At 57.4% G+C, this 26,268-nt stretch overlaps 1 protein-coding gene across 5 annotated transcripts in view; it reads right to left on the bottom strand.

Annotated features, from left to right (window-relative positions):
* The window catches only part of CTBP2 (C-terminal binding protein 2), a gene marked incomplete at its 5' end in the record, with an annotated part of 101,026 nt that overhangs the window by 19,373 nt on the left and 55,385 nt on the right, over nt 1–26,268 (bottom strand). For 2 of the 5 annotated variants that reach the window (XM_081105296.1, XM_081105295.1), the window contains one exon: nt 4,360–4,516. The exons of the other annotated variants lie outside the window; for them this stretch is intronic. In XM_081105296.1, coding sequence (XP_080961422.1) covers nt 4,360–4,417 — 58 coding nt within the window. The remainder of the gene's footprint in view (nt 1–4,359; nt 4,517–26,268) is intronic. 5 annotated transcript variants of the gene reach the window in all.

The raw sequence follows: 26,268 nt of genomic DNA, 5'->3' as shown, positions 1-26,268 counted from the left end.
CCACCTCTGGGGGTCGTGCGGCCAGCCCTCCACTTCCTGGTCCTCCTCCTCCAGGCCTGGGGCCACGAGGCCAGGAGGCACGGCGCTGAGAGTGAAGGCGGGAAGAAACCGGGGCACCTCCCTGCGCCCGTGGAACGTGGGGTGCAGCGCCCACCCACTCGGCCTCCCGCAGGCGGTGGCTCCAGCGGACGGCGCTGAGGTTAGAGGGCCACACGGTTCCGGGAGTCCCACTTCCCACACGGCTGGTTTGTTCCTGGCAAGTGTCTCGGAGCTCATGTTTAAAAACAGCTCTGCCCTGAAATTGTTTGTTCCTTCTGTCCCGGCAGCGCGCCCAGTAGTCACTCACGTGAAAACCTGCACAAGAGGTGGGCACCCTCCCGGGTACCTGGAAGCAGCAGGCGCGGGCAGGTGGCAGGGGTGCGAGCAACGGGAAAGTCAGGAGAAGGGAGGAGGTGCCAAGAATTCCCCGTTACCTCGCCAGGGTGCCGCAGTCATTCCTGCCCACCGGGGTCCGGCTCAGACCGCCCACCTGCAGGAGGCCTCCTCCAGCCACCCCGTCACTTGGCCCCCGGTCCACGAAGCCGGCCACGGGTCATGGTGACACCACCGTGCAGACAGCGCAAGGGTCCGAGCGCACAGCCAGCAGGTGGGCTGCACAGACCTCTGATCGCTGAGGGAGGGCTGACTGCCCACCCCCTTGGAAGAATCAGCTGCACTGGCCCAGGCGCGAAGGGGAGAGAAGGACCTCTTGGCACACACCTCTCTCCCGCGAGCAAGCCACACAGCAAGAGGGACAAAAGTGCAGAGACCACCAGCCGGGAGCCATGGATGTGCAGAAGGCACACCCTTCGCCCCCTCCCTGCGGCTTCCCAGCCCCGCTGGTGCGGAGCCAGTCCCTGCCTGGGCCTGGCAGGGGAGCTCGGGTCCCAGAGCCGCCGAGTCCCCTATGGGACCCGAGAGCTGGGCTCTGTGGGCAACAGTCCCCCCACATTTGGGACCCGCAGCAAAGAGCGGAATCCGGCCAGAAGCCGGAGTCTCATTTCTCTGCACCTCACTCCCAGGGTCTAAAAGGGAGGAGAGGCCGGCAGCAGTCTTGGGGTTCTAGCTACACAGTCACCCCAAACACCGGTCATCAGGTTGAGCTGTGGGATATGCCCCTGCCCAGGGACCTCCATATTGTGGGGGTGATGTGCTGTCTGCAGGTCCGCAGAGGCTGCACTGCCCTCGGGGCTCCTGGGATGAAGGGGGCCTGGCCCGGAGACGGGAACTGGCTCCTGGGAGGGAGGTATGAGGCCAGAAGGCGGACACTGTCCCTCAGAGGCGCAGTGACGGCCAGGCGCACCGAGAGCAGAGAGGCTGGGGACCAGCCAGGCAGCGGGAGGTTTGCTCCCAGACACTCCCAGGCAGGGGCGGGGCGCTGCCAACCTGGGCACAGGGGATCCCTGCTGGGTGGTGGGGCGAGAGCAGCAGCGGCAGCACAAAACCAAGACCGCGTCATCCCTCCCCGGCCCTCAGAGTGGACGTGGGGGTGTGGACACGGGCGGTGTAGACACGCTGCTCTTAGAATTGGCGAGTTTAAATAACCCGGCCAAGTGCAGTCAGAGCCCAGCAGCGCATCAACAAGAGTGGGGAGAAGCCTGAGTCTGCATTTCACAGACGCTAAGCAACAGAACGAATAAAACAACCTGATTCTCTCCTGCAGAAAGCGAGGGCCTGCACCTCCAAACTGACCGTACAGCCAAGAGCGGCGGCCAGGTGGCCAGGTGACCAGGTGGCCAGGCGAGGCCCACAGTCCCCTCCTCGCAGGTGACTCCGGGACGCTGCACCTTGACCGCCCCGTCCTTTGCTGATGTCCATCTCTGACTAAGGGCTCGGTTCCAGCACGTTCGTCTACATTGTCTAGCTGACTGTTGTATGTTTACAAAGCTAAGGTAATCACCACTAATGACGTAATTACTGGAAATGTGGATAATTGCCTGATCCAAACATACAATTATAATGTACAGCAACATTTACGAATCCCATTTTAAATATCCACATTTTGGAACTATTTGGAGATATTTATTACAAATGATTGTGGACTATAGACAGCCAGCTTCAACACTGTTTCTTTTTAAAAATATCCTCACCCAAGATATTTTTCCCATTGGTTTTTAGAGAGAGTGGAAGGGAGGGAGAGAATGAGAGAGAAGGGGGGCGGAGAGGGAGAGATTGATTGATTGATTGATGTGGGAGAGATACATCAATTAGTTGCTTCCCACATGTGCCCAGAATGGGGGTCAAACCTGCAGCTCAGGTGCATGCCCTTGACGGGAATCGAACCCGAGACCCTTTGGTGCTCAGGCCGACCTGCGCCGCTACAGCAGTGATAGATTAAAACCCTGACTGTCGCAGCCCGTCCGTCATGCCAGCAAACACCCAGAGGGAAACCAAGGCCTCGGTTACACATCCCAAAGGAGCCGCCTCTGGTCCTGAGCAGGCAGCTGCAGGCCCTGCTCCAAGTCACGCAGGACGGCTTGGTATTAGCATCACGATAAAGCAGAGAACAAATGATCCACATGCAAACAGGAGCGCTGCTTAAAGCAGTTACATCAGGCCTTCAAGTCACCGGCAAGACCACTATTCCAGCTGGTTTGGATGGAGGCCCCAGACCAGCCGGAGGAGCAAGTGGTACTCTGTCCTGTGCATGACCTCGAGCCCCAGCATCACGTGTGAAGGCGCCTTCACCTGGGCCAGATGCTCCATCGGCCTATCCAGGCAAGGAGCCCATGGAGATGTTCTGCAGCAGCTGGTACCTCACTAAACAAATGTGTGGGACCAGCCAGACATCCCTGACACCCACCTTGGAACCGAAACCTGGAGCTTTCTGGAACTGGAACAAGACCTAAATGGCAGCTCCTTTCCACAGGTCAACAGCATTTAAAAATCCCTCCCCAATAAGGTGAACCTCGGTTATGGGATGTTGTACAGACAAACTTGGCCCGAGGGTTTGCATGATGTCAATGCTTTTAAAGGTCAGAGGCCCTGGAATGATGGGAGATTATGGAGACCCAAGAGCCTGGAGGACTAAGCGCACTGTTCCTTGGCAGGTTTCACACAGGCACATGGAGTGGCTGAAGCAGGTGGGGAGGAAGTCTCTGGATCAGAGGATGTTGGCACGAGGCCCAGTTCCCTGGGCTGACTGGTGCAGTGTCTACGCAGGAAAGGATGCTAAAAAGAGATCCATGCCCTGGGCCTTCAGAGCGAACTGCTGCTCTCACAGCTCCGCTCCGAGGGTCTGGAAACGCCCATCCACTCCCTCTCACACATGGTATTTCTAGCTACGTCTCTACAGAAAGAAGCAGACAGCGAGTTATCCAGTGGGATACACAGCGGAAGGGACATCACTGTCCACTGGACCGCCTATCCATCTGTGAGCTTGAACATTTTTAAATGTTGATTTTTTAAAAAATGCACAAACCCCAACCTCTGCACCCTGCGGAACCCCAGTCGTGCTCTTACATTCTGGGGTCTCTCGGGGCTCCGCCACTCGGCAGGACGCGGCTCTGATGCCTCCATCCCCCGTGGCTGGGACCACGTCCACTCAGAGCAGTTCTATACGGACAACTGGTGGTGGGAGACGTGCTCCTGTCCGAGTGAGCGGGCTCCCACCATCGCCTGTGACCAGCCCTGGGTGAAGTCACCAGGAAGCACGCGGAGCTGAGCCACACCGAGCGAGCGGGCCTGGTGCCCGGGGCGGCACACGGCTGCTCTCGATTCCCCGCCCCTCCCTAATGAGGAGAGGGCGCTGCTTCGGCAACGTTGTTGAGTGCTGTCGCCAGGTTTCCATTAGACTTTAATCATGTTTGTTTTTCTTTCATGACTAAAGCACTCCCAGGCATCCTCGGAGACGCAGGGATGCGCACACAAGGGCAGCACTGGTTCCCTCAGGAGCAATGTGTAATCCATCCTTGCAAACATCTTAATTCGAAACAGAGCAAGTCCGGAAACTTCAGGAAGTAAAAAAGATGGTCCTAATATACTGTGTCTTTCATATGCAAATGATCTTAGGTAAGTGGAAAAAAATGGACCTTGAGGCCTACTTCCTCCCCAGCTTCCTCCTGGCCCACCCAACCGGAAGCCAGGCCTCAACCTCTCTATGCAAAGGTCAGGCCTGCTGATCACAAGGCCACGGCCAGAGGTGCCTGATGGTGAGAGGTGCTAGGGTCCAGGGGCCTTGGCTGCAGTGTGGGGGTGCGGTGCACCGTCTGACAGGGAACCAGGTCCCGACAAGTGAGAGGTGAGACAGGTGTCCTGGTCACGATCAAGGGCAGGACTGCGCGACTTTGGTTGAAAACCGCCAATCACGCTGGCTCTTACCTTCACAAATTCTGTCCAATCGCTGGCGCTTGACTTTGTGCTTATCCACAAGGGCCATTCTTTATCGAACTTTGCAACTCTGATTCAAAAGGCAAAGCGGTCCTCTAAGACTTAGGGGGACTGGCAGGAGGCTGCGGGCATGACGCCACTATGAACCCTGAAACAAGGAGAAAAGAGGCCTTACTCTCCGGACACCCGGGGCACAGGGCGACAGGTCAGTCAGGACGGCTGCTCCTCTCTAAGGGGACCTGCCGCCTGGCGCTCGCCCTCCGCACGCACGGCACAAGGGCTGCTCCGGGCCAGGGCCCATCTCCTGCCTGTGGCAGGAAGCACCAAACAGGCTCAGGCTAGAGCCCTCTGTCCCCACAGCTAGCCGATGGCATCGGGTCTCTTGCTTTTAACTTGAGGGAAGCGGAGTAATTTGTACTCAATGCCAAAGACCAAGGGACAGACCTTTGGACGTGTCCTGTGCATCTGTGACCCCAAGGGCAGAGCCGCAGGGGGTGGCACAGGCCCCGGGAGCACCTGGGAAACAGGTCCCAGGTTCACTGGCACTGAGATGCTGGCACCCACCTGCGACTACATGAGAGGCTCAAGGCCGTCTGCCAGGTGGTTCACAGGACCTTCCCATCAGGGGTCAGCTGCTGCTGCGGGCCACATGAGCCCTTGGCGCCACGGCAGAACGGACAGAAAGGCCCACACTCCTCTCCAGTGGGCACAGTGCCATCTCCCAAGCCTTCCTTGCATGTGGAGGGGGCCACAGAGCCATCCGTAAGGGTAGCGTCCAGGCAGAAGGGCTGGGGATGTGGGAGCCTCCGAAGGGAACCCACATGCCACCGAGGATGAGGAGGGAGTCTGTGGCCTCTCGATCTTGGAAGCTCCAACCCTCACTTCCTGCTCATCCACGGACCAGCCGAGAGCATACTGTTACCTGCACCCAGTGTCCCAGCTCTGAACTCGCTGCTGCAGCCGTAGCTGGACAATAACCACACAGAGAAAAAGGTGTCCCAGCTACCCAGCCAAGGAGGGACTGGAGACAAAAGCGAGGCCCAGGGTCAATAGTGGGGACTATCGTGTTCAGTGATCAGTTATGCAAAACGCGGAGTTCCTCTATCCCAGGTCAGCATGCAGGTGTGACTGTGGAGAGGCAGGTGGCTTATGGCCCATGGTGGTTAATGGCTAATTTCCCAGGAACGAGACTGAAAAAGCACCCCAAAGATTTATGGCAATAATTATGTGGTGTTTTCTTTAAAGAGCTGGGGAAAGGCACAATTTCTGATCCCATAAATAATTAATGCAACATTAATCCAAGAGCTACCCAAACTCTTCCCAAACCAGGGGAGCCCTCACACCAGGAACGGCCGAGCTGGGTTAGTGAGATGAAGGAAGGCAGCCCTAACGCAGCGGAAGACCTGGGTGGATGACGACTTGGTGGGCGTATCCTTTAAATTGCTTTGCTTTGCTGCGCTTATGGAAGGTCCATCATGCGAAGGGGGGAGGGGGATGGACATCACAGAGGCTAGGACCCCGGTGTGCCCCGGGGGCACTCAGCCTGCCCAGAGCGTGGGTCCCGGACGCTGTGGTGAAGCCAGAGCCCAGGCGCGAACCCGCAGAGGGTGAGAGGGGCGCTGGTGCCTGTTTGTGAAGCGCCTCAGAGGTGAGGACCGGCAGCATCACCGTCTGAGCAGAGCCCACACCCTCCTCCAATTCCCTGGGTGAGGCATAATCAGCCTTTTTGCTTCCTTTGAATTTTAATCTGTATAATTAGATGGCTTCCTGAAAAATTGATAAGCAGAACCTCAATTATGCAATCAAAGGGAAGACCAGGCATCAGCTTATACAAATCATCTGTGTCCTATTATTTAAAAAGTTTTTTAAAAAGCAAGTGACTTCTGCGGCCGGCGTTTTGGAGGGTGGGGAGGGGAGGTCCTGTGGCCGGCTCTCCTGTGGCTCCTCCAGCTGCGGCGCCCGCCCTGACCCAGGGCCACGCAGACAGCGAGTCTGGATGTGTGAGGTCTGGACTTGGTGGCAGTAACCTCTGATTCGTGTCGCTTCGATCCCCTTCCCGCAGTATTTCTTTTGAAGCAAGAATGTATGAAGTGTGACATCCGTCTCCTGAAGGAGCCAGCTACTGCAAGGACTCCATTACCACAGCCCTCCTCCGGGCGGCGCTGAGCTGGGAGCAGTGTGTCCGCGCCGAGGCCAGCACCCCGTCACCCGCGCTGGCCCTGGGCTCCCTCGGCAGTGCCTGCTGTGAGAGCCAACCTCCACCTTTCCTTTCTGCTGGTCCACACGCTTAAGCCAGAACTTCCTGCCACTGAATTGATCCCCCGACCACCACCTGACATGATGCAGTCGCTGTGGAACAGGTAAACAAAGGCCATGCAGGGAAGAGGGGGGCCGTGCTGTGGGGATAAGCAGGCCCCTTTCTGGAGGAGAGGGATCACGTGACCTGCATCCCAGAGTGGCTGTGAGGGTCAGATTAGGACAAACACGTGTGCAAGGGAGGACATGCCACCCCACCAGGTGCCACATGGGCACGTGGGTTTACTCTGAGCTGAAGGCAACTGAGACCCAGCAATCCTCCCACTAACCTGGCCTGAAAACAAGACCTCTCCCTGCGCTGCCTGAGACAATCTAATGACCCAGCCTCCAGCCCCAGCCGCCCGCCCCGCCCTGCGCCTCAGCTCAGGACGGCACAGGAGCCTCCACTGCCGGGCTTGCCCCTGGCTCTTATCTTTATGGGGAGCCTTTCCCCGGTGACTGTCTTCTGTCCACTTGACTATGAAGACCAGCCGAGAACCCAGGAGGAAGGAAGGAGAGCCTCTTCTCCCCAACGCAGAAGGCATCTGGTGGGAAGCAACAGACCATCAAGGACCGCTCGCGCCTTCCTTGGGAAGACACCCCTTTGGACACAGCCCCAGGCGCAGACTGCCCCCCACCCCCCGCCCCGGGAGGTGCACCTCAGCGAAACCCACGAAAGGTCAAAAGGCAAGTCAGGTCTTTCATCAGCAGGGACAGTGCCCCAAGGCCGAACCTTACAAACAACAGAAACACAGCTCTTCCAGGGTGTGACCTGGGCTGGAAGGTCTGGCGTCAGGAATTCACCGTGCTGAGCGGGGAAGACGCCTGGACGAGAAAGCCAGATGCCTGTTTACTGCTGGAAAGAGGCCTATTCCATGAAAGGGAAACCCGAGATTTAAGAAAACGGGGATAAAAGGAAGGAAAACACTTCGTTGTACAGCCGCTGCTGGGACAGCAAAGACAAAATGGAAACACCCAAAAGTGAGGGCAAGAGAATGGAGGCTCCCCTCCCCCGACCAGGTCTGAGGCCTGGCAGTTCACTTGACTGAGGACGACCAGCCGGCTGCCCTGCCTACGGGCCGGACCGGACCCACCACAGGGCGCAGAAACCCAGGCCCTCCCCCCCCTGCACTGGTACCCCGAGTTCATCCCTAAGGCTTCCCCAGTTTCTTTATTCTAGTTCCTCATCTTCACAAAGCTCAGACATCTGAAGGTCCCACAAAGTAACGGACATCTTTCGAATGAGAATTCTGCTAAACCAGGGAGACCCACGACAGCCTTCGATGCCCCTAAGGAAGCCACCTGAGCTCTGCGCTAACCGGGACCGGGCCTTACGCTTGAGCGGCTCAGGATACACTTCCTTGTTACACCACGGGGCAGGGTTCCAGTTTGGGAGGTTGAGATGATCCCACAGAAGTACAAAGGCTCCCAGCAGGCCCCGGGGCTCATGGACCCCTTCCAGAGCCTGGGATCCCTGGAGGGACACCACCACTCCAGGGTCTCCTGCACCACAGGCGACAAGGCCCTCTGATGTGTCAGGCTCATTCCCCAACCTGTGAGGGACCCAGAGGAGTAGCAACAGGCTGAACACAGGTGAGCCCCCTGCCCCCGCCCCAGCCATCGGCAGGACCTGCGCTCTAATAGGGCCTGGAGCATGCAGGCCGCCCTCTCTGACTCATCTAGTCCCGGCTCAGTCTTGGGTCCTCAGGCTCCTGAAAGAATCTGTCCCACAGCTCAGGTCAAGCAGGAGCAGCAGGCCCTGGGCCTGGGCCTGGGCGGACGGCAGGTGGGACCTCAGACAGGCAATGCGGTCTCATTCAGTAAACTGGATCCGAGGGACCAATTAAAATCCAGGTCTAACAAAACAAGTGTCCAGGGGCTCAGGGAGCAGCGAGGAAACCTGGCCTGGGGTTAAACAGCAGACTTAACACCACAGCTAATACAGTTACTAGAAATGCGCTTTAAGGGATGAAACGGAGCCCTGTGGAATGAGACTCATGGGCGCCCAGGAGCTCCTCCTGCCCCTTGGTTCCTTGCTCAGTAGCTTGCAGGCATATTGCTTTATTTTTTTGCCCCCCCCCCCCGCCAATGTTAAAAACAGACTTTAGACACCAAGTAGCAGAAAAAGGTGTGTAGGGCAGCCTCCCACCCCCAGTCCCATCCCTGCTCGGAGGTAAGCAGAGGACCCTTAGCCACACTCAGGCTCCACGCTGGCTCCCAGAGCCCGGCCTGCCCGCCACTCAAGTCCTGGCTGTTATCTGTCCCCAGGGAAGGCCCAGTAGCAGCCCAGCCCTCAGGCGGCAAGGTCACACCCTGGTCACATGCCCTCAATCGGCTCTGTGGGCCCCAGCCTCTGCTCCCGGAGCTGATGCAACAATGGCCTCAGACAGACGCACAGGCACATCGTCCACCACCCTTTCCCCCAGGCGCTGGGGTAAAACGCCACCACCGTATGGTGGGGAACCCCAGACCAACCACTAACATTTCTACACCAGAACACAGGCACACGCTCACCCGGCTGGATTAATGTACGCGTATAAAAACCACCTTCAACAATTCAGGGCAGGTCAAAACCCGCCACCAAGTGGGTGACCAGAGAATTCAAATTCCCTGAGCTTCTCGATGTGGGTGTCAGGTAAGGACTCGAGCCTGTGATCTCACTCCTTGTACCTGCCCCTCCCCCCAAGTATTCTCTGGGCTTTGAAGGAGACAGAAAGGAGCTGTGCCGGCCCATAACTGCCCCGAGCTCCTCCTGCCGGAGGACAAACAGAGAAAGCGAGTCTGAGTGGATGGGGGCCCGGGCCGGCGGGGTGGCCTGCGAGGTCAGAGGCCATCACAAGAGGCAGCAAAGGCAGGAAGCGCGCCGGACAAACCGGCGAGGCAGCAGGGACCAGAGCAGGAGCGACGCCGGCCTTTCCGAACAGGCTGTGCTGTGTGTGCCACAATGAGAATTCCGCGTTGTCTTCCCTGATGAGGAAAGCGAGACGCCCGTGGGAAGGACTTCCACACACTTTAAAAGCACTTGACTTAAAAATATGCTTTAGGAATAAACAGTTGTAATAAAGCATCCTTTAAAAATACCAGCGAAACAAAACAAAAAGGATAAAGGCAAGTAAACTCTCATCCGCACGGACAGGGAGGGTCAACGGGCCTTCCTCGCGCCTCGCATTGGGACTGAGGAACCAGGAACACAGGCTGGTTCTTCCGGCCCCGTTTTCCGACCCGTCCTCCCCTTGGGCAGGAGAGTGGCCAAGAAGACCAGCTGAATGGGGTCCACCCTGACCTTGACCCTGACCCGACAACTCATCCTTAAGCTGCATACAGAGAGCAAGAAATCTCTGCAGAATGCTTCCACTGAGCAAGGAAAGTGAACACCGCTCAGAGGACGCATCCAGAATGTGAGAGAAAGTTCTCAGAAAATGCCCTCAGACTGGCCTCCGCCACAGGGAGGTCCTCCAGGGCCCAGAGGTCACCCGAGGGTGGTATCTGCCGCCTGTGATACAATCGTGTAGCCATATGCGTCTGTTGTATGGTCCAGTGCGGAGTGAAACCACAGATGAAGCAGCTGATAGCCACTGAGGGCTGGGCCTGGGGGCCACACAGGCAGGAGCCACAGGAGACAGCTGTATGGACGCCACCGCTAAGCTTGTGCTAAACTTGAAAATACAGTCGAAGGAACGGGGGCGGGTGGGGAGTGGGGAGTAGTAAAAATTTAACATTTTTAAGGCAACTTTGGATTATTTGGCTTATTCTAACATATATGAATTATACTCGTATTTAAATGTCTAATAAAGACAATTACAGGAATACTAGTAAGTTGGTTATCAGCCCTAGCCAGTTTGGCTCAGTGGATAGAGCGCCAGCCTGTGGACTGAAGGGTCCCCGGTTCGATTCCAGTCAAGGGCACATGCCCGGGTTGCGGGCTTGGTCTGTCGTGCAGCCAACCAGTGATTTGCTCTCATCCTTGGTGTTCCTCTCTCTCCCTTCCTCCCTGAAATCAATAAAAATATATTGAAGAAACCTTTTTTTAAAAAAAATATATTTTATTGAGTTTTTACAGAGAGGAAGGGAGAGGGATAGAGAGTTAGAACCATCGATGAGAGAGAAATATCGATCAGCTGCCCCCTGCACACTCCCCACTGGGGATGTGCCCGCAACCAAGGTACATGCCCTTGACTGGAATCGAACCTGGGACCCCTGAGTCCACAGGCCGATGCTCTATCTGCTGAGCCAAACCGGTCAGGGCTGAAGAAACCTTTTTAAACAGATAGTAATGATGGATCTTAAGTTTTTAGAGACCCTAATGTCAGGCTTGGAAGACGCCTGCCTCTTGCTGGCTGCCCCTGGAATGCCTCAAATACTGCCGTCTCCTCGAGCACCGCCTCCCTGGGGGACACAGCTGCCCGGGAGACCAGCCCCCTGCGGTGGGAATCCGCAGGGAGGGCTTGTCTCTGCACTCCGGGCTGGCTCACAGCGTGTGTGTGGAGCTGGCTTCTGTTCCAGCCCTTCCCAGAGCAGGCCTGGTGCCCAGCGATGGGAACCTGTGGCCGGCAGAGGGCACTGCACGCCCTGCTTGGCCTCCGAAGCTGTGGGCCTGAGCTGCTTGGCCAGGACCCCCGCCCCCCCCCGCCAGCTCCTGTCCACCCCAAGTTGGCCTCTTGGAGAACCTGGAGCAAGAGTCCAGGTACCCCGGAAAAAAGTCGGGGTGGTTTCAGGATGACACACTGCATTTCCCCTCAGTCTCAAGATGCAGAAGGGACAGGCATCTCCCATCACCCTTACAGAAAACATGCTCAGGCCTTAGGAACACCCCAGCCAGGGGCAGGGGACCACAGTGGCGTCTGCCCGTGGCCTGTGCCTCAGGGCTGGCAGCGTGGTCCCCTGAGCTGGAGGCCTGCTATGGAGGCAGGTCATGGAGTAGAGGGGCTCAGTCCCCTGATGCAGGAAGGGCCAGAGGCCACCCTAAGGATGAGTTTTCATTGTGCCTGGGTGCCTGCCTGGTTTAAAGATCCGTCAACGAGGAATGAGCCACAGTGATGGGAATTGAAAGCAACTTGGCAGAGACACAGTTTACGAGGAAAGGGCTGAGGTGGGACTGGCAAAGGCCTGCCAGCGTCCCATGACAAACCAGCTTCCAGGCACAGGCACACCTGCCGGCCGGTGGCCGCTCAGTTGTCTCACCCCCTGGGGTGTTTGCTGCGAACCTTGGACGCCTCAGAATGCACCACCTCCCCACAGACACGCACTTGGAGAGGGAGGAGGGAGAGTGGATGTTCCAGGAGCTGATTCTGGTCGGCAGTGACAGCGGAGGGAGGGCTTTCTCTCCGGGCCCCTCCACCTGCCAGGCTGGCCACAGCAGAGGGGAGCTGACCACAGATGCAGCGCATCAAGCCTGCCCCACACCCCTGCAGAGCACCCACAAGGTTCAGGCTGGAGAAGGAAAGGAGGGGCCGGTCCAGTCCATCAGTGCTGAAGTAGGGGACACACATGTCCCGCCCGCCACAGGACCAGCATCCTCTCGGCACCAAGCAAAGCTAAGGTTGCCATAGCAACAGATGCCCCAAGGATATGGCTTATTCTTGGCCTGACTTGGCAGGTGACGCCTCTGGAAGGACCCACACATGGAGATCTGAGTGCCCCACCTGAGCTCTGACTCCACCTTCTCCAGGCCACAGGCTGCGGGAGCCTCTCTCTGCCCTTCCTGCTCTGACATCACAAGACCCTCCCCACCTTCTTCCAAACCACATTGGTGGGACTCACTTTGGCCTCTGTTCACAGCCCACTTCAGGGTGGACAACCCAGCTAGGCGTGTGGGCCACCTGGTAGGCCAGGGAGAGGCTGAGAGAGGCCAACAGGAAGGCCTGGGGTCAGAGGCGCCTGCAGGAGGGCCTTCAGTCAGAGAGCGCCTTTAGGCGTGTGGTCGAGATAAGTTATCAGAGGAAATGATGGCTGGCTGGGTTCTTGGTGCATTTTTAGAAAGCAAGTGTCTGGAAAGATGATCTCAAACACAGACAGCAGGAGAGCTCCCTCTAAACCAGCGGTTCTCAACCTTCTGACCCTTTAAATACAGTTCCTCATGTTGTGACCCAACCATAAAATTATTTTTGTTGCTACTTCATAACTGTCATGTTGCTACTGTCATGAATCGTCATGTAAATACCTGATATGCAGGGTGGTCTTAGGCGACCCCTGTGAAAGGGTCGTTCGACCGCCAAAGGGGTCGCGACCCACAGGTTGAGAACCGCTGCTCTAAACCCACCACCTCCTGAAGCAGCAGGGACCAGCTTTGGCCCCAGGTTCAGCGACGAGTGGATCGGAGCAGACAGGCGGGGCCCAAACCAAACAGGCTCCTGAGTAACGTGTTCAAAACCTGCAGGCCAGCCCGTAGCCCCCGGAGAGCGTGCCCACCCCTCCCCAGCACAGTCACCAGCCATGTCTGAGGGCCATTTAGGGCCACAAAACAGGAGTGGCTCTGTCTGCCTGGGGTGGCCCATCCTTTATTTCAAATGAGGTGCTGCTTGCACAACACAGGGTCCCCGCTGTGCGAAGTACAGCGTCCCATGAACACACCCGTAAGCAGACACGGCGTAAAGCAAAGAAGCAATTATTCATTTCCCAGAGGCCTGATGCACGAAATTGGTGCAAAGGGATCGGCCCTCGCAGCTCTGGTTGCCTCGTGGCCCCGCCCCCTGCCCACTGGTCATTCCGGAAGATCGTTCTGCCTCCAATCTAATTAGCATATTAGCTCTTTATTATATAGGATATGGGAAATTTTTTGAGCACTCCCACACCCAAAAATAACCCACCAAACCATAAACCTAACTAACACTTATGGACAGTAAAAGCAGGGTCGCCCTCACTCGGGCTCCGCTGACACAGTAACAGTTCACAAAACAAATGTTATTTCCACTTTTTACCTTTTTTGGTAAAAGCAAAAGTTGTCCGATTTCTTTCATCAGCAAAAGCAGGTATTCATGCAGGTCTTTTGTAAAAGCAAAGGAAGTGGTGTAACATGAACTTCTGAAAAGCTGGCCATGGTGCAGCCCCTCTCCTGACCCATCAGATTCACCGTGGCACCCAGAGGGCCCAGTGAACAGCAGAGGGATAAGCGAGAACACGCGTGGACTGCAGTGCCACCACGTTCCCATGCCCCACAGGACAGAGGACGCTAACGCAAGCCACCAATGCAGTAAACCCCCAGCCGCCTGCAGTGACGCCGGGCCTGCCATACCTCCTGCTCCGTAATCTCCCAGGAAACTTCTCCGAACATCAGCAACCCACAGGCATGGAGAAGGGTCATCGAGGTGCTGTTCACTCACCCGGCACTTAAGATACATCCCAGGGCTGTGCCCCACACGAAGACTAAACGGAGGCAACCGGGCCCTCCCTCGGACCCAGGCGCCTCCATAAACCCGGGACATCAGAGTCGGCCGGGGACCAGGCGCACGTTCAGATGAGCCCTCTAGCCGCCTGGTGAGTCGCTGGGGAACAGCCTCCCGCTTTCTGGTCCTTGAACGGCAGCGATCGCCGCGGAGCTCTCCCAGTCAGAGGAGAGGAGCCGGTGACACGAAAGCCGTCTGCTCAGTTTCAGAGCATAGACGAGCCCTTTCCCGCGACGAGAAATGACAGACGAGAAATGACAGATGGCCCTGAGATGCCAGGAACCCAAGGGCAGAGGGGCCTGGAGTGTAGCTGTGGGTGGGTACACAAAACCGCACGTGTGTGTGCACAGATGCACACATGCTTTTGTGGCCCTGGACGGCTTCCTGGAATCATGGCATTTCTGGAACATTTTGAGACTTGAGAAATTAACAAACCCAAACTGCTGCCCTCACAGACTGAGGCCCTAAGACACAACAACTCCAGGTCACTTCCAGCCCATGTTTCCGCTCATCCCCTAGGACCCCACGTCATCCCCTAGGACCCCACATCATCCCTAGGACCCCGCATCATCCCTAGGATCCCCATGTCATCCCCTAAGACCTGTCATCCCTGGGACCCCACGTCATGCCCAGGACCCCATGTCATCCCCAGCAGTTCTGCCAGGTGTTGCTGGTCCAGAAATTTGAAAGCCCAGAGCCAGCTTCAGCCATGCCATCCAGGCTGAAAACGTGCAGTTCCATCTCCTTGAGCCCCGCCCACGGCCCCTGAACCCCAACTATCACCCCAGACGTGGAGCCTGTCAGACCCGAGGGGGATGGAATACCCACAAAGTTGGCCAAGAGACAGGCCAGCAGAACAAGGAAGGGAAACGGGCTGGAATCTCACTAGAAAGCTTGCTCGGGCCACTGGCAGGGGCTCCCTCTGCGGGAGGGACTGGGGGACGGGCAGCTCTGACTGCGCTCCGAAGCTGGGATGTCCCTGCCACACGCACCACTGTCGCCACACTGGCGCACGGAGCGCTGTGGGCGGCTGCGTGCCTTCTGAGCGCGCACTCACCGGCACATGTGCAGGCGGCCCGCAAACACTTCCGCACCAACCAAAGCAAGGCGCCCGCACCTCGGAGAACACACCATCGCCCGTCTCGGGCCTCAAACCTGTTCTGGGTGAGGCTTCCGGGGAGCTCCTAGCCTTCCAGGCGCTCGTAGGGCAGAGGCGCCACCGACCCGCACATTTTCAGAAGGGGGAGCCCAGAGGAAGTCCACTCCTCTCACATAACATCACAGCCCAGGGCTCGAGGGGCAGGGCCAGGGCACGCACGCATTCCCTCGAGTCACTGCTGTTCTGGGTGTGAGCTTCAAGTGAAGGCTGGAGCACCACCCCTCTCCTTCCGCCTCCACCACACACAGCCCCTGGCCGGAGGGGGGTCTGCACTCAGACGAGGGGTGTGGCTCCAGAAACTTCCACAGGCTAGGACCTCCCATGCCATCACTTCCAGCCCACTTTGGGCAATGGCAGTCCGGGTCGCACAGGTGCCCTGAGGTATGCCTACTGGGGCCCACCTCCCAGTCCCTCCCCCGGGGCCCCCATTGTTTGATGAGTAGCGGTCCTGGCACAGAGTGCACCGCCTGCACATTCTGGGCAGTTCTCTCCCAGGAGGTGCTGGGAACTGCCCTGCATCCATGTCTGTGAGTCTGTCCTCGGGGCAGACTTCCAGTTTTCAGCTGTGGGCTCACCCCGCTCTGTGGAAACCAGACCCGGGTGGGCTCAGTCCACCCGCCACCAGGTCCAGGGGCCAAATGAAAACTGGGCAGAAGCAGGAAGCAGGGTGATCTTTTCTCAGAGGGGAGCTCAGGAAGGGTTAAACGGGTTTTTAGAAACAAAAGTTATGAAAATGGCCCCAATACAATTTGATGAGGTCAGCGCGCAGGGGCCTAGTGACACTGGTAAGAAAAAACATCTGTTGGTGTCGAGAGGGCGGCAGGAAGTGGGCGGGACTTAGCGGCTCTGATGGGCCGGACCAGGCTCCTAGAAAGAGAGCACATGGCTCAACTTAGCCCAGAGAACAACAAAACCCCCTTCAATTGTCCCCGCGCAGCCCCCGCCCCGCACAAGCCAAGCCCCGAGCCCCGAGCTGCGAGCCGTCTAGGACCCTGACTGGCAATCAGCTCTTTGTTCATTGTTCATGACAGGGCAGGGGCCTCCTGAATGAGCCTTCCCGGGAAACGCATTCTCGCTGTGTGTGCACATGTGTTACCTCTCCGGGTCACAAAATCTCCAGTTTTACTTCTTGGTTGGAAAACTACTTGGGTCACTTGAACAGCAAATGTTTCAATAAATCCATCATCACAAAAACCAAAAGACGTTTTTCTCTGGAAAAACAGGAAGTCCTGGTACATAACATGTGCGGCTTAAAATAGGGCCAAGTTCATTTGTTGACAAAAGCCCAGGCTTTTGGACCTGATTTGTCCCAGATCCAACTTACCTTTTAATCCTCCTTCAAGAGCGCATCCTGTTCTCTTGGCGACAGGCTGGCCTGGTCTTTGTTATGGCTCTGACAGGTCACAGGGCTGGGCCGGGGGGAGGGCTGGCCCGTCTCCCGTCCACCAGCCCCCAGCGGGGTCTTGGGGCAGCCAGCCCCACCACAGGGCAGCAGGAACCGCACACTGGGGGCCGTTCCAGCTTCTCGTCGGAGCCCCAGAAAACTCGGAGGCTTTCTGGAAAACTGCTGTTTGTTCTTCCCGAACAGCCACAGAGCTTTACAGAAGCCCCGCTGGAACTCCGAGCTGTCTCCCCAACTGAGCCCCATACAGCAGGCAAAGCAGGGCGCCGCTGCACCCAGCTGGAAGACGAGCCCCTTTCTTTGTCAAGACCAGGTGGGCACGCAGCCAGGAACTGCTTCCATTCTTCCCGAAGGCGGGCACTTACAGAGCACGGGCACGAGCGTCACAGACAGGTCCCTGCCCGCGCCGTCCCCACAGCGCTGGGGCCAGGGCTCCTCTGGGCGCCGCCCGTGTGCGAACCACTCCTCCCACCACCTTGCTTTCCTCACTGACCCGGCAGCAGGAGGGAGGCCCTAACACCGCGCAGCAGGCGAGCACCACAACTACACCCTGTTAAAACACGAAACCACAGTGCGTGGAGATGGGAGATGGGAGCCAGCCAAGTTCTGGGAGACGTCGCCACCAATGCCCACGTCCCAGGGCCCGGGGTCTTCTATGGCCCCCAGAACGCTCTTCTGCCACCGGGGAGGGAGGGAGGTTTCTGCACACCAGTCCTCAACTTTCCGGGGCAGCTGCTGACCCAAAGGGGCATCGCAAAGAGAAAGAGTCCAGGCTGGAGGCGAAAGTGCTGCTGCCTCAGGGTTCTGGAGGAGGCATGCGCTTCCATTTAAAAGGTACAACTGTGGACAACCGTAGTGAGACGTGGAGGAAATGCAGAGTGTGTGACTTCAAAAAACACCATGATTTCGGTGAGATGTAGCTTGGCCCCAAGACCTGCCTTCATGGACCCGCCCTGGTTCCCAGCTGTCCCGGAAAAGCCACGGCCTGCAGCCAGCACCCTGCCCCAGCTGGCTCACTGGGAGCCAGAGAGCCAGGAACAGGGTGCGTCGGGGAGTCTGTATGAGGCCTGGCTTGGCTGCTCTTCTGGGGAGACACTTAGGGTGAGGTGGGGTTCAGGATCGACCAGGAGGCCGTCGCCCCTGCGAACACGCTCCACAGCCCCACCCATGACCTGCAAAGCACGTGGCTGCTGAGAACCTCGAACCCAAGTCACTCTTCTGAAGAGCGCACGGCACGGAGAGCGGGAGCACATGGGGCAGCCTGAGCCAGGCGCACACGCCCTCCACGCGCCACTTATTTCAGGCACCGGTGCTACTTTTACCCCCCACCCCCACTCCACGGGAATCCACGACAGAAAACAAGGGGCCGCCGCCGCCCGGGCTCCGCCTCCCACCTCCTCACAGACCATCGCCCCGCACTGCCTGCTGCCCCGCCTCAGGGAGGCGCCATCAATAAGTCATTTGAAATTGTTTGAGTTCAAGATTTTTTTTTTGCCTGGCCAGTGGTCAGCTTGATTCTCAGTCAGGGCACATGTCCGGGCTGTGGGCGCAATCCCCAGTGGTTGGTATACAGGAGGCAGCTGATCAATGATTCTCTCTCATCATTGATGTTTCTCTCTCTCTCCCTTGCTCTGAATTTTTTTTTTTTTTTTTTTAAATAAGGAAAGGTTTCAAGTGGCTTTTAAATGGAAATGCAGTTTTTGTACCTCACCAGGACTGGCTGAGACCCCACGCCCCTTTCCCGTGTCTGTCTGCCTGCCTGTCTCTCAGCTCATCTGCAGCGACCAACCTGGAGCTGATGTGGAGGGAACTGGTGCTGCTCAGGCTCCGGAAGGAAGGCTCCGGAGTCCGGCCTGTGGCTGTACTCAGGTGCTGGGCAGGGCTGAGCGCCCTCTGGGAGGACAGACCAAGGAGGGCCAGGGAGTCAGAGATTTCAGATCGACAATGCAGCCTCACATCTGTAAATGTTTCCCCGGTTCTGGAATCTTCCAGCCTGCCCCAGTTGTGCCCAAGGGCACTCGCAGCCCCTCTCAGGTCCAGCTCCCACGGGGCCCCGCGGGGGCAAACCGCCCTTGTACGTACCCCTGTTCCACTCAAATGCCCGTCCTGGGCGTCCCAACGAGCTGAGCACACTGCTCCCCACCGCGGGCTTGGCACTGTCCAGGGATGTTTCCAGGACGAAGCAAATTGCTAGAGCAAACATCGTATTTCCATCCGCTGGGCCAGCCAAGCTCTAAAAACATTTCCTGGTAGGAACTGCCCTGGTGGAGGGGCCAGCACCCACACATTCCTTGGGGGTGGTTTCTCCTTGAGGAGCAGCCTGGGGGAGGAATGGGGGCCCCCTCTCCTCCTTGCCCCCAGCTCCCAGACACAGCACAGGCTGTTCGAAACTGAACACCATATCTCTTCCGCTCAGCTAGAGAGGACCCCTGTCCTGATTAGGGTGGCCTGGGACTCAGCCACCAGGAGAACAGGGTCTCTGAAAGCAAAGCCGCGGTAATGGCAAGGCCGGCACCCAGGCCCTGTGCCACTGCTGAGGTCCGGCCCCTCAGTAGCATCACGGAGAGCGGCAGCTGTCGCAGGAACAACTCCCAAGTTAAGCGTCCTGGGCACTGTGCTAAGGATGCTGTGTGGACTAACCCGCCTTCCCAACAGCCTTAGGAGCTAGGGACGGTGTGAGCATCATTTAAAACGACAAAGCTGAGGCCCAGAGCAGACAGGACGTGGGGGACGGAGGTGCAGGGTGGCAGAGCCCGAGCCTGACCCAGGCGGTGCCTCCCGCTCCTGTCACCCGCTGGCCCAGCGGGGCGGAGCCGAGTGGACGTGCAGGGAAAATGGGTGGCCAGGAGCAGCGGGGCCTGGAGTCTTCACCCCTCTTACAAAGAGACCTGGGAAGCTAATCACGTGCTCCTACAATTACGCAATCTGTAAGACACGTGCATGAGTACCACACGCATGTCCCAAGGTCCACCATGCCCCGGCGAGGCACAAATGTTTGCTCACAGCCTGGCGTGGCCACGTGAGGAACCCACGGGACGGCGAGCACAGAATCCGCTCTGGCTGCGGCAGGGCCGCTCCTCTCAACACACAGGGAACCGGGCGACGCTCTAGGCCCCGGCTCCCCGCCAGCAGTAAAATTCACTGCCACGTGAAGGTGCCGACTCTTACCAGGTCAATCTCCGCGATTCATCAACTCACGGATGGCGCAGCGCCGACGGCTGAACGACATCCCGAGTTACTGCTGCGTTCTGCATGGGCGACGGCTTTCCTGGAATTCACGTACAGGACCAACTTCCAGAGTAAACGAAGGCTCGAAGCAGAAACCTCCCCTGCAGCTGGGTCTCGGCTCTTGAAGCCGGACGTGTCTTCGAGGACAGGCGTGGGGAGGGGACCCGGGTGTTCACTGCACCAGCGTTGTCAGCGCCCTTCCAGGCACCTGAAACCTCGCACCTGAACCTCGCGCGCACTGTAATTTAATTACCCGACTCCCCTTCCTGTAGGAACAGAGTTATTTAAAATGTACCAAAAAATAAATCGCTGCCGCTTGCTTTTTTATTTCATCCAGGGCAATAAATGTATAAGTAGCTTAGATGGTGCAGCAGACACCTGGAGGGAGAGCAAGTCCGAGGCCGAATGACGGAGGAAAGAAGCACCATGCTTTTCAGGGTGGAAGACACCTTGGTCCCAGCTGGAGGCGCTGGCCTGGGAGTCTGGGGGACCCACTGCTCCCTGGGCTGTTACTATTCCTCACCCTAATCCCACGCCTGGTGGGGCTTTTCTCACTAGGCATGAACAGGTCAACTTGCTGAAAAAGCCACTTTGGGGTCACGCTTGGGGGCCGGGCATCTTGGAGAGAACATGCAGAGGCCACAGTCAGGCTGGTTTCCAACACTCAGAGTAGCTGGTACCAGCCTGCCTTTGCCCACTCTGGCCCCTCCCCACCCAGGGAGGGAGGAAGTGGGGACACAGCCCGAGGTTTGTGGTCAAGGTCACAGGAAGGGAGAGAAGAATGAAACCTTTCTGGTTTGGTTACTTAGCTCAAAGCTGGTTTTGTTCCTTTCTTCCGTCTTGGCCGAGTTTTGCATATTTAGGGTTTTAGTTTCACGAGAATATTCTTTAATGGTTATCTTAAATGCCCCACAGGGACCACGCTGTCGCTTAGAACATAAAATGCTCTGGACACGTGCGGCAGCTCTGCGTCGGGGAAAAAGGTTCGCACTGGAAATACACAGAACCGCCCCCTGCCCGGGCCGGGAACCGGTCTCCACAGGAACTGCGCCCATCAGGGACCACCTCAGAGAACACCAGCGATCTCACCAACTCACCTGCTGGCAGGAATGCAGGTCTCATGGCAAAACAAACAATTCACGCGGAAAGCCACTCTCCCTGCCAAGAGCTCTGACCTGAAATGTCCCGTGGCTCTGGGATGCGGTCCTTCCAGGAAGGCCAGTCACCATCAGAAACTGATGGAGGCCCTGCTTGTGCCCCAAACCCAGCAACACCTGGGACGTGCTGACCAGTCAGGGCCACAGCCGGACCCTCCGCATCCGCGGGCTCCACATCCACGGACTCAACCAGCAGTGGATCAAAAATAAAATGTTTTTAAAAATGCTACACTGTTGCTGGTGTACACTATGCAATCACATCTGTGGTGGCTGCATTTTGGTGAACGTGTACAGACTTTTTGGATCGTTATTCCCTAAACAATATAGTATAACTATTTATACAGTATTTACACTGTCATAAGTAATCTAAAGATGATTTAAAGTGTGTGTGTTGGGGGAGGGGGGTACACGGGGCAGTGTGTGTGTGTGTGTGTGTGTGTGTGTGTGAGAGAGAGAGAGAGAGAGAGAGAGAGAGAGAGAGAGAGAGAGGAGGTTCTGTTAAACACTGCCCCACGGGGGATTCTGTGTCTGTGGGGATCCTGGAACCAATGCACAGCAAGAGGCAAGCGCTACAGGGTCAGGATCCGCCCCCCAATAAGGTGCTGCAAACACCCAGGTCCTGGGCCAAGAAGGGCAGCTCCTAGGGTTTCTGTGCCCTCAGACTGGGGGCTCCTGGGAAGGGGCCGTGCTGGTTTCCCACCAGCCCCCACACAGAGGGCTTTGGGAGCCACTGCTCTGGGGCCTGCGTGCCAGGCCTGGAGAGGATGTTGGGACTACCAGCTTTGGGAGGTGACCCCTGCATCACCAACTCCTCTGGGACTCCGCGCCCAGGCTCACTCGGCCCAGCAAGGGAGGACCAGGCCCTGTGTATCTGCGTCCCTGTCACCCCGTTTCCCCAACGGCAAACAGCAGGCCCGCCCCCCTCTGCACGAGGCCTGGGCCCCTGCACACGCTGCTGGACCTTGGACCCATTTCATCTCTGGCGCTCCAGCTCCTGATCGGGAAGAGAAGCCGCAAGAATGAACTTGTGCCGCCCAGGAAGGCCTGGGCACAGCAGGTGCCGCCCCCTCCCTGCCTATAGCCTCGGGGCTGGTCCTTTCCTGCTAGATGCCCATGACCAAGGCTTCCTGGTCCCGCTTTGTCCCCGAGTGATGCCTCCATCCCCTGCCACGACCGCCCCCCCCCCCCCCCCCGGACAGTCAGGGCTCCTCTGCGGACCCCTCCCCCAGCACTGCAGAGCAGCCACACCCAGCCTTGCAGGGTTTTCAATCCCAAAATCAGGACCTGGGTGAGTCCAATCTCTAAAGCGCCCACAACAATGAGCTTCCTGCAGCGCGGACTTGCTCAGTTTCCATTCGCACCGCTCTGGTTTCCAGAGTTAGTTCCGCGCTAGGACCGGGTCCCCTCTGCTTAGCTGTGTAACCAGAAGAGACTTCTGCCGACGGAACCCCTTCAGTGCAGCTTCAGAGAGAATTTCGTTGTTTACAAATTTGCTGCCCTGACACCCCCTCCCCGAAAACTGAACAGAAACCAACGACGTGGAACTATTTCCTTCACAGCATCGCAAACACACAGAAACAACCCTTAAGAAATTAAATGATAAAGAAGGATCCAGTTACCTCTCTAAATTAACTGAGAACTTTAGTTATAGCAAATGCCTCATAACTATGGAGATACCCACCCAAGGGAAAATGGGCATATGGGAATCTTTGTATTATCTTCTCACGTGTTCTGTGAATCTAAAATTGTTCTAAAATTTTATCTAACAAAAGGCTAATATGCAAATTGTCCCCTCGGAAGTTCCACTAGGAGTTCGATGCTCACTATGACGTGTGCTGACCACCAGGGGGCGGCGAGGAACATGGCGGGCGACCAGTGGCATTGGTGGGGCGCTGAGGGAGCGAGGGAAGGAGGAGGTGGGGAACCTGATCGGACCTGACCGCTGGCCAGGCCTAGGAACCCTACCCGTGCATGAATTTTGTGCACTGGGCCTCTAGTATATCATAAATGTTAAACTAAAGAGAAAAAGTTACCACCCTCCCAACACTGCATTCCTGTAAAGAGTAAGCCCGTGTGCAGCCATTACCTGCGCCAGCCGTTCTGAGCAGCCCAGTCTGCGTGTGAAGCAGGGCCCCGTTGGCATCCAGGTGCCTGTGGGCTGTGCTGGGCAGCACCCTCCTGTGCTGAGGGGGACGGGGCAGCCATGTTGGCAAAGCCCAGGTGACGGGGGCTCCAGAAGGGCGGGGGCTCCAGAAGCCCGACAGCTTGCTGAAGGCTGGCAGTCCTTGGCACTGGATGAGGGCCACCAGGATTCAGGGAACGAACGGGAAAACCGGGACATCCACGCAGAGCCCCACGGCTGGAGGAAGTGGTAAAGCCGCTAACAAATCAGGCATTTGTGCAGGAAGCTGGAGCCAATGTGGAACAGGAAATTAATCCAACATGCTGAAGACTGCATTACTGGAGTGAGGCGGGGGAGCCTGCCCCCCAAGTGAGGTAAGACCAGAAAGACGGCAGGAACAACTTGCCAGACTCAAATGAAACAAAACACGGCCGGGGGGACGGCACGGGCCGGGGGCGGAGAACGGGCCGGCTGGCCGGTTCCGAAGGGCCCTTCCGCAGGCTAAGCGGGGAATCTGCAGGGAAACAGGCGCCTGTGGGTGACAGGGCGCACGTGGCCAAGGGCACGCTCCCCGCATCTGTGTTTTCAGAGCGACAGGACAGAAGTGGAGACAGGAAGGAAAGAACCACCCTGCCCTGGGCTCCAAGCTCCTGGGCCCAGAGAACAATCTTTCAAGCTCCTTGCCCAGGCCTGGCGCCGACGCTGCCAAGTGGCACACTGCACCGAGGTGTGCAGTGGGATTTCCAACAAAAGAGCTTTTTGGGACAAGTGGGAGCTTCCCCAGAAACATGAGCACCCAGGCAAGTGGCAGAAACCACCCAGGAAAGAGCCGTGGGGGGCGTGGCCGGTGCCCCACCCCATGTATGCCACAGTCTTCCCATCTCTGAGTTCATGCTCCGGTCACCTCGACGGCCTTTAGTGTGAACGGGTCACCACTGGAGTCTCCTCTGTCATTTCAACACTTGGTATCAATAGGAGCTTGGGTTTCGGCTTAAAGAAAGGGGTCTGGATCCAGACACAGGTGGATCCCAGACAACATCTGCTCCCCAGTCCACACAGAAAACTGCTCTGACTGCATCCCCAGGGTCCCCCAAGGATGAAGCAGAACCTTTCGGGAAGGACACCCCGGCTGGTGCTCAGATCAACAGCCCAGGGAGGCAGAGGACCTGTGTCCTATGCAAGGCCAGGCCCAGAGATCCTTCTGCCCGAGCTGTCAGAAGCAGGGTCTTACTATCAGTTATTACACATGTTGCGTGTGCAGCTGAACATGTGCTCACAGCAGACTCCATCACCCAGACAGATGTTCTGTTTCGGGGCGTTCTATAGCCGCCCTGAGATTCTTCTATTTCCACAGCTGCTTTAACCCCACCCACCTTGGCCAGGTCCCGACAGGTCACCCAGGGCGGATTCTAAATATCTGGGGAAGGTGCCAATGAGACGCGAGGACCCGGGCAGGCCCGGCGGGCAGCACAGTCGGTCACACGGACGCCATACCTTCGGGTCCTCCTTCCTCAGACTGAGACGAACACAGTGGCTGGTTTCAATAAGAATAAAAAAGCAATGACGAAAGATCATTTTCCAACAGCCCATGATGAATAGGAAGCTAAATCGAGCCCTGGCTCCAACAACAGGGCGGGCCGCGCTGCCCTGCGCCGTTATTGATTCTCCCAGAGAGAGCCGAGTGCCACTCACTCCCGGAGGGACACTTACTCTCCGTGACAAAAGACGACCAAAATATCTATGATGGCTGCTCATTTGAATAGAATCAGCTCCCAAATTAGGACTGTGTCGATGGTGAGGTTATTCCCAGGGCACTGTCTCAGATGAGACTGGAGCCGGCCTAGGAACCAACGAACCAGCCGCAGGCCTCCTCTGGGCTGAGAACCACGCGCAGGCTGGGCGCGCGAAGAAGCACGGACTGTTCCCGGGATTCTGAATGTTTCGGGCAGAATTTAAAAACCCCGGGCACCGCTCACTGGACCCGATGCTGCGCCTGCACGTCTGCTGATCTTGTCAGTAAGACGCTCTGAGTCGGTTCTGCTGTACATTCACGCACTTACCGCCGGCTCACTGCAGAGCGCAGTCATCGGGAGGGTGTGAGTGTGACTGCTAAGCTTCTCTAAGGAGCCCGTACTTTTTGGAGCAGATAAACCTGGCGCCTATATAATTTTACTTAAGGGAACAGCAGCCAAAACTTCCAAAGAGAAATACACCGCCCGGCTCCTGGGCTTAGGGGGTCTTACTATCAACTGTCAGCAGAAGTCCCCCCCTACCCCTCCCCCGCCCCACCAGCCCTTCCTCCTGACCGAGGAGGGAGAAGCCAGCAGCGCACCTGGGCCAGGGCAGGCGACGTCAGTGGCGCTGGATGCTCCGTGTGGGCCCTCCCCATGCCTCTGGCCACTGCTCCCTGACCATGATCCTAAGGAGAGGACCGCTGGGGACTTGAGGCCGCCCCTAAGCCACCCACGGCACCAGGGCTGACATCTGCTGTCCCCATCGTCACTGGAAACATGATCTCCGATGGGTCTTTTCTGAAATGAACTCCGGCTCCAAAGCCACAGAGGTCTCCAGATGCAAACACGCCACAAGAAAGTGGGAAAAGGAGACACCCCGCCCAGCAGCTGAAGTCATCCATTATTTATGGAACGGAGGGAACTTTAGCCACAGGCCATATGGAAGGGCCAGACCCGGGCCTGGAGCCTGCCCCGAAGGTCAACACTGGCGCGAGGCCGGCCTCTGAGTCCGTGGGCCCAGGGCGCCCGTCGGCCCAGGGCGCCCGTCGGTGTATTCCACCCACAACTAGAAATGGGCACCGCCACCCCGGCCCCTCCATCCCGACACAGGGCCCATCAGAAGGCACACAGCCGTGGAGGAGGGTGACTTGGGGGGGATGGAGGTGGGGAGGGGGGATTAAACCAGGAAGTAAAGAAATGCTCAACCAAGGATGGGAGACTTGTCAAAAGAGACAAGATTAGGGAGCCAGCCTGAAGAGGCACCGCTGGCCCAACTGAACCAATATGAGCACGAGAACGAACAAGGAGAATACAGGGCATAAGCCATGAAATGAAGAAAGCGGCCAGGACCCTTACACACACTACCTGGGTCCTCACTGTGCCAAGAGAAAAAGGGAAGCAGATGGAAACAGCGTGCACACA

The sequence above is a fragment of the Myotis nattereri genome, assembly GCF_964212035.1.
Source record: "Myotis nattereri genome assembly, chromosome: 13".
Lineage (NCBI taxonomy): Eukaryota > Metazoa > Chordata > Mammalia > Chiroptera > Vespertilionidae > Myotis > Myotis nattereri.
Note: the sequence above shows the minus strand (reverse complement) of the source record. Positions and strands in the feature narration are given on the sequence as shown.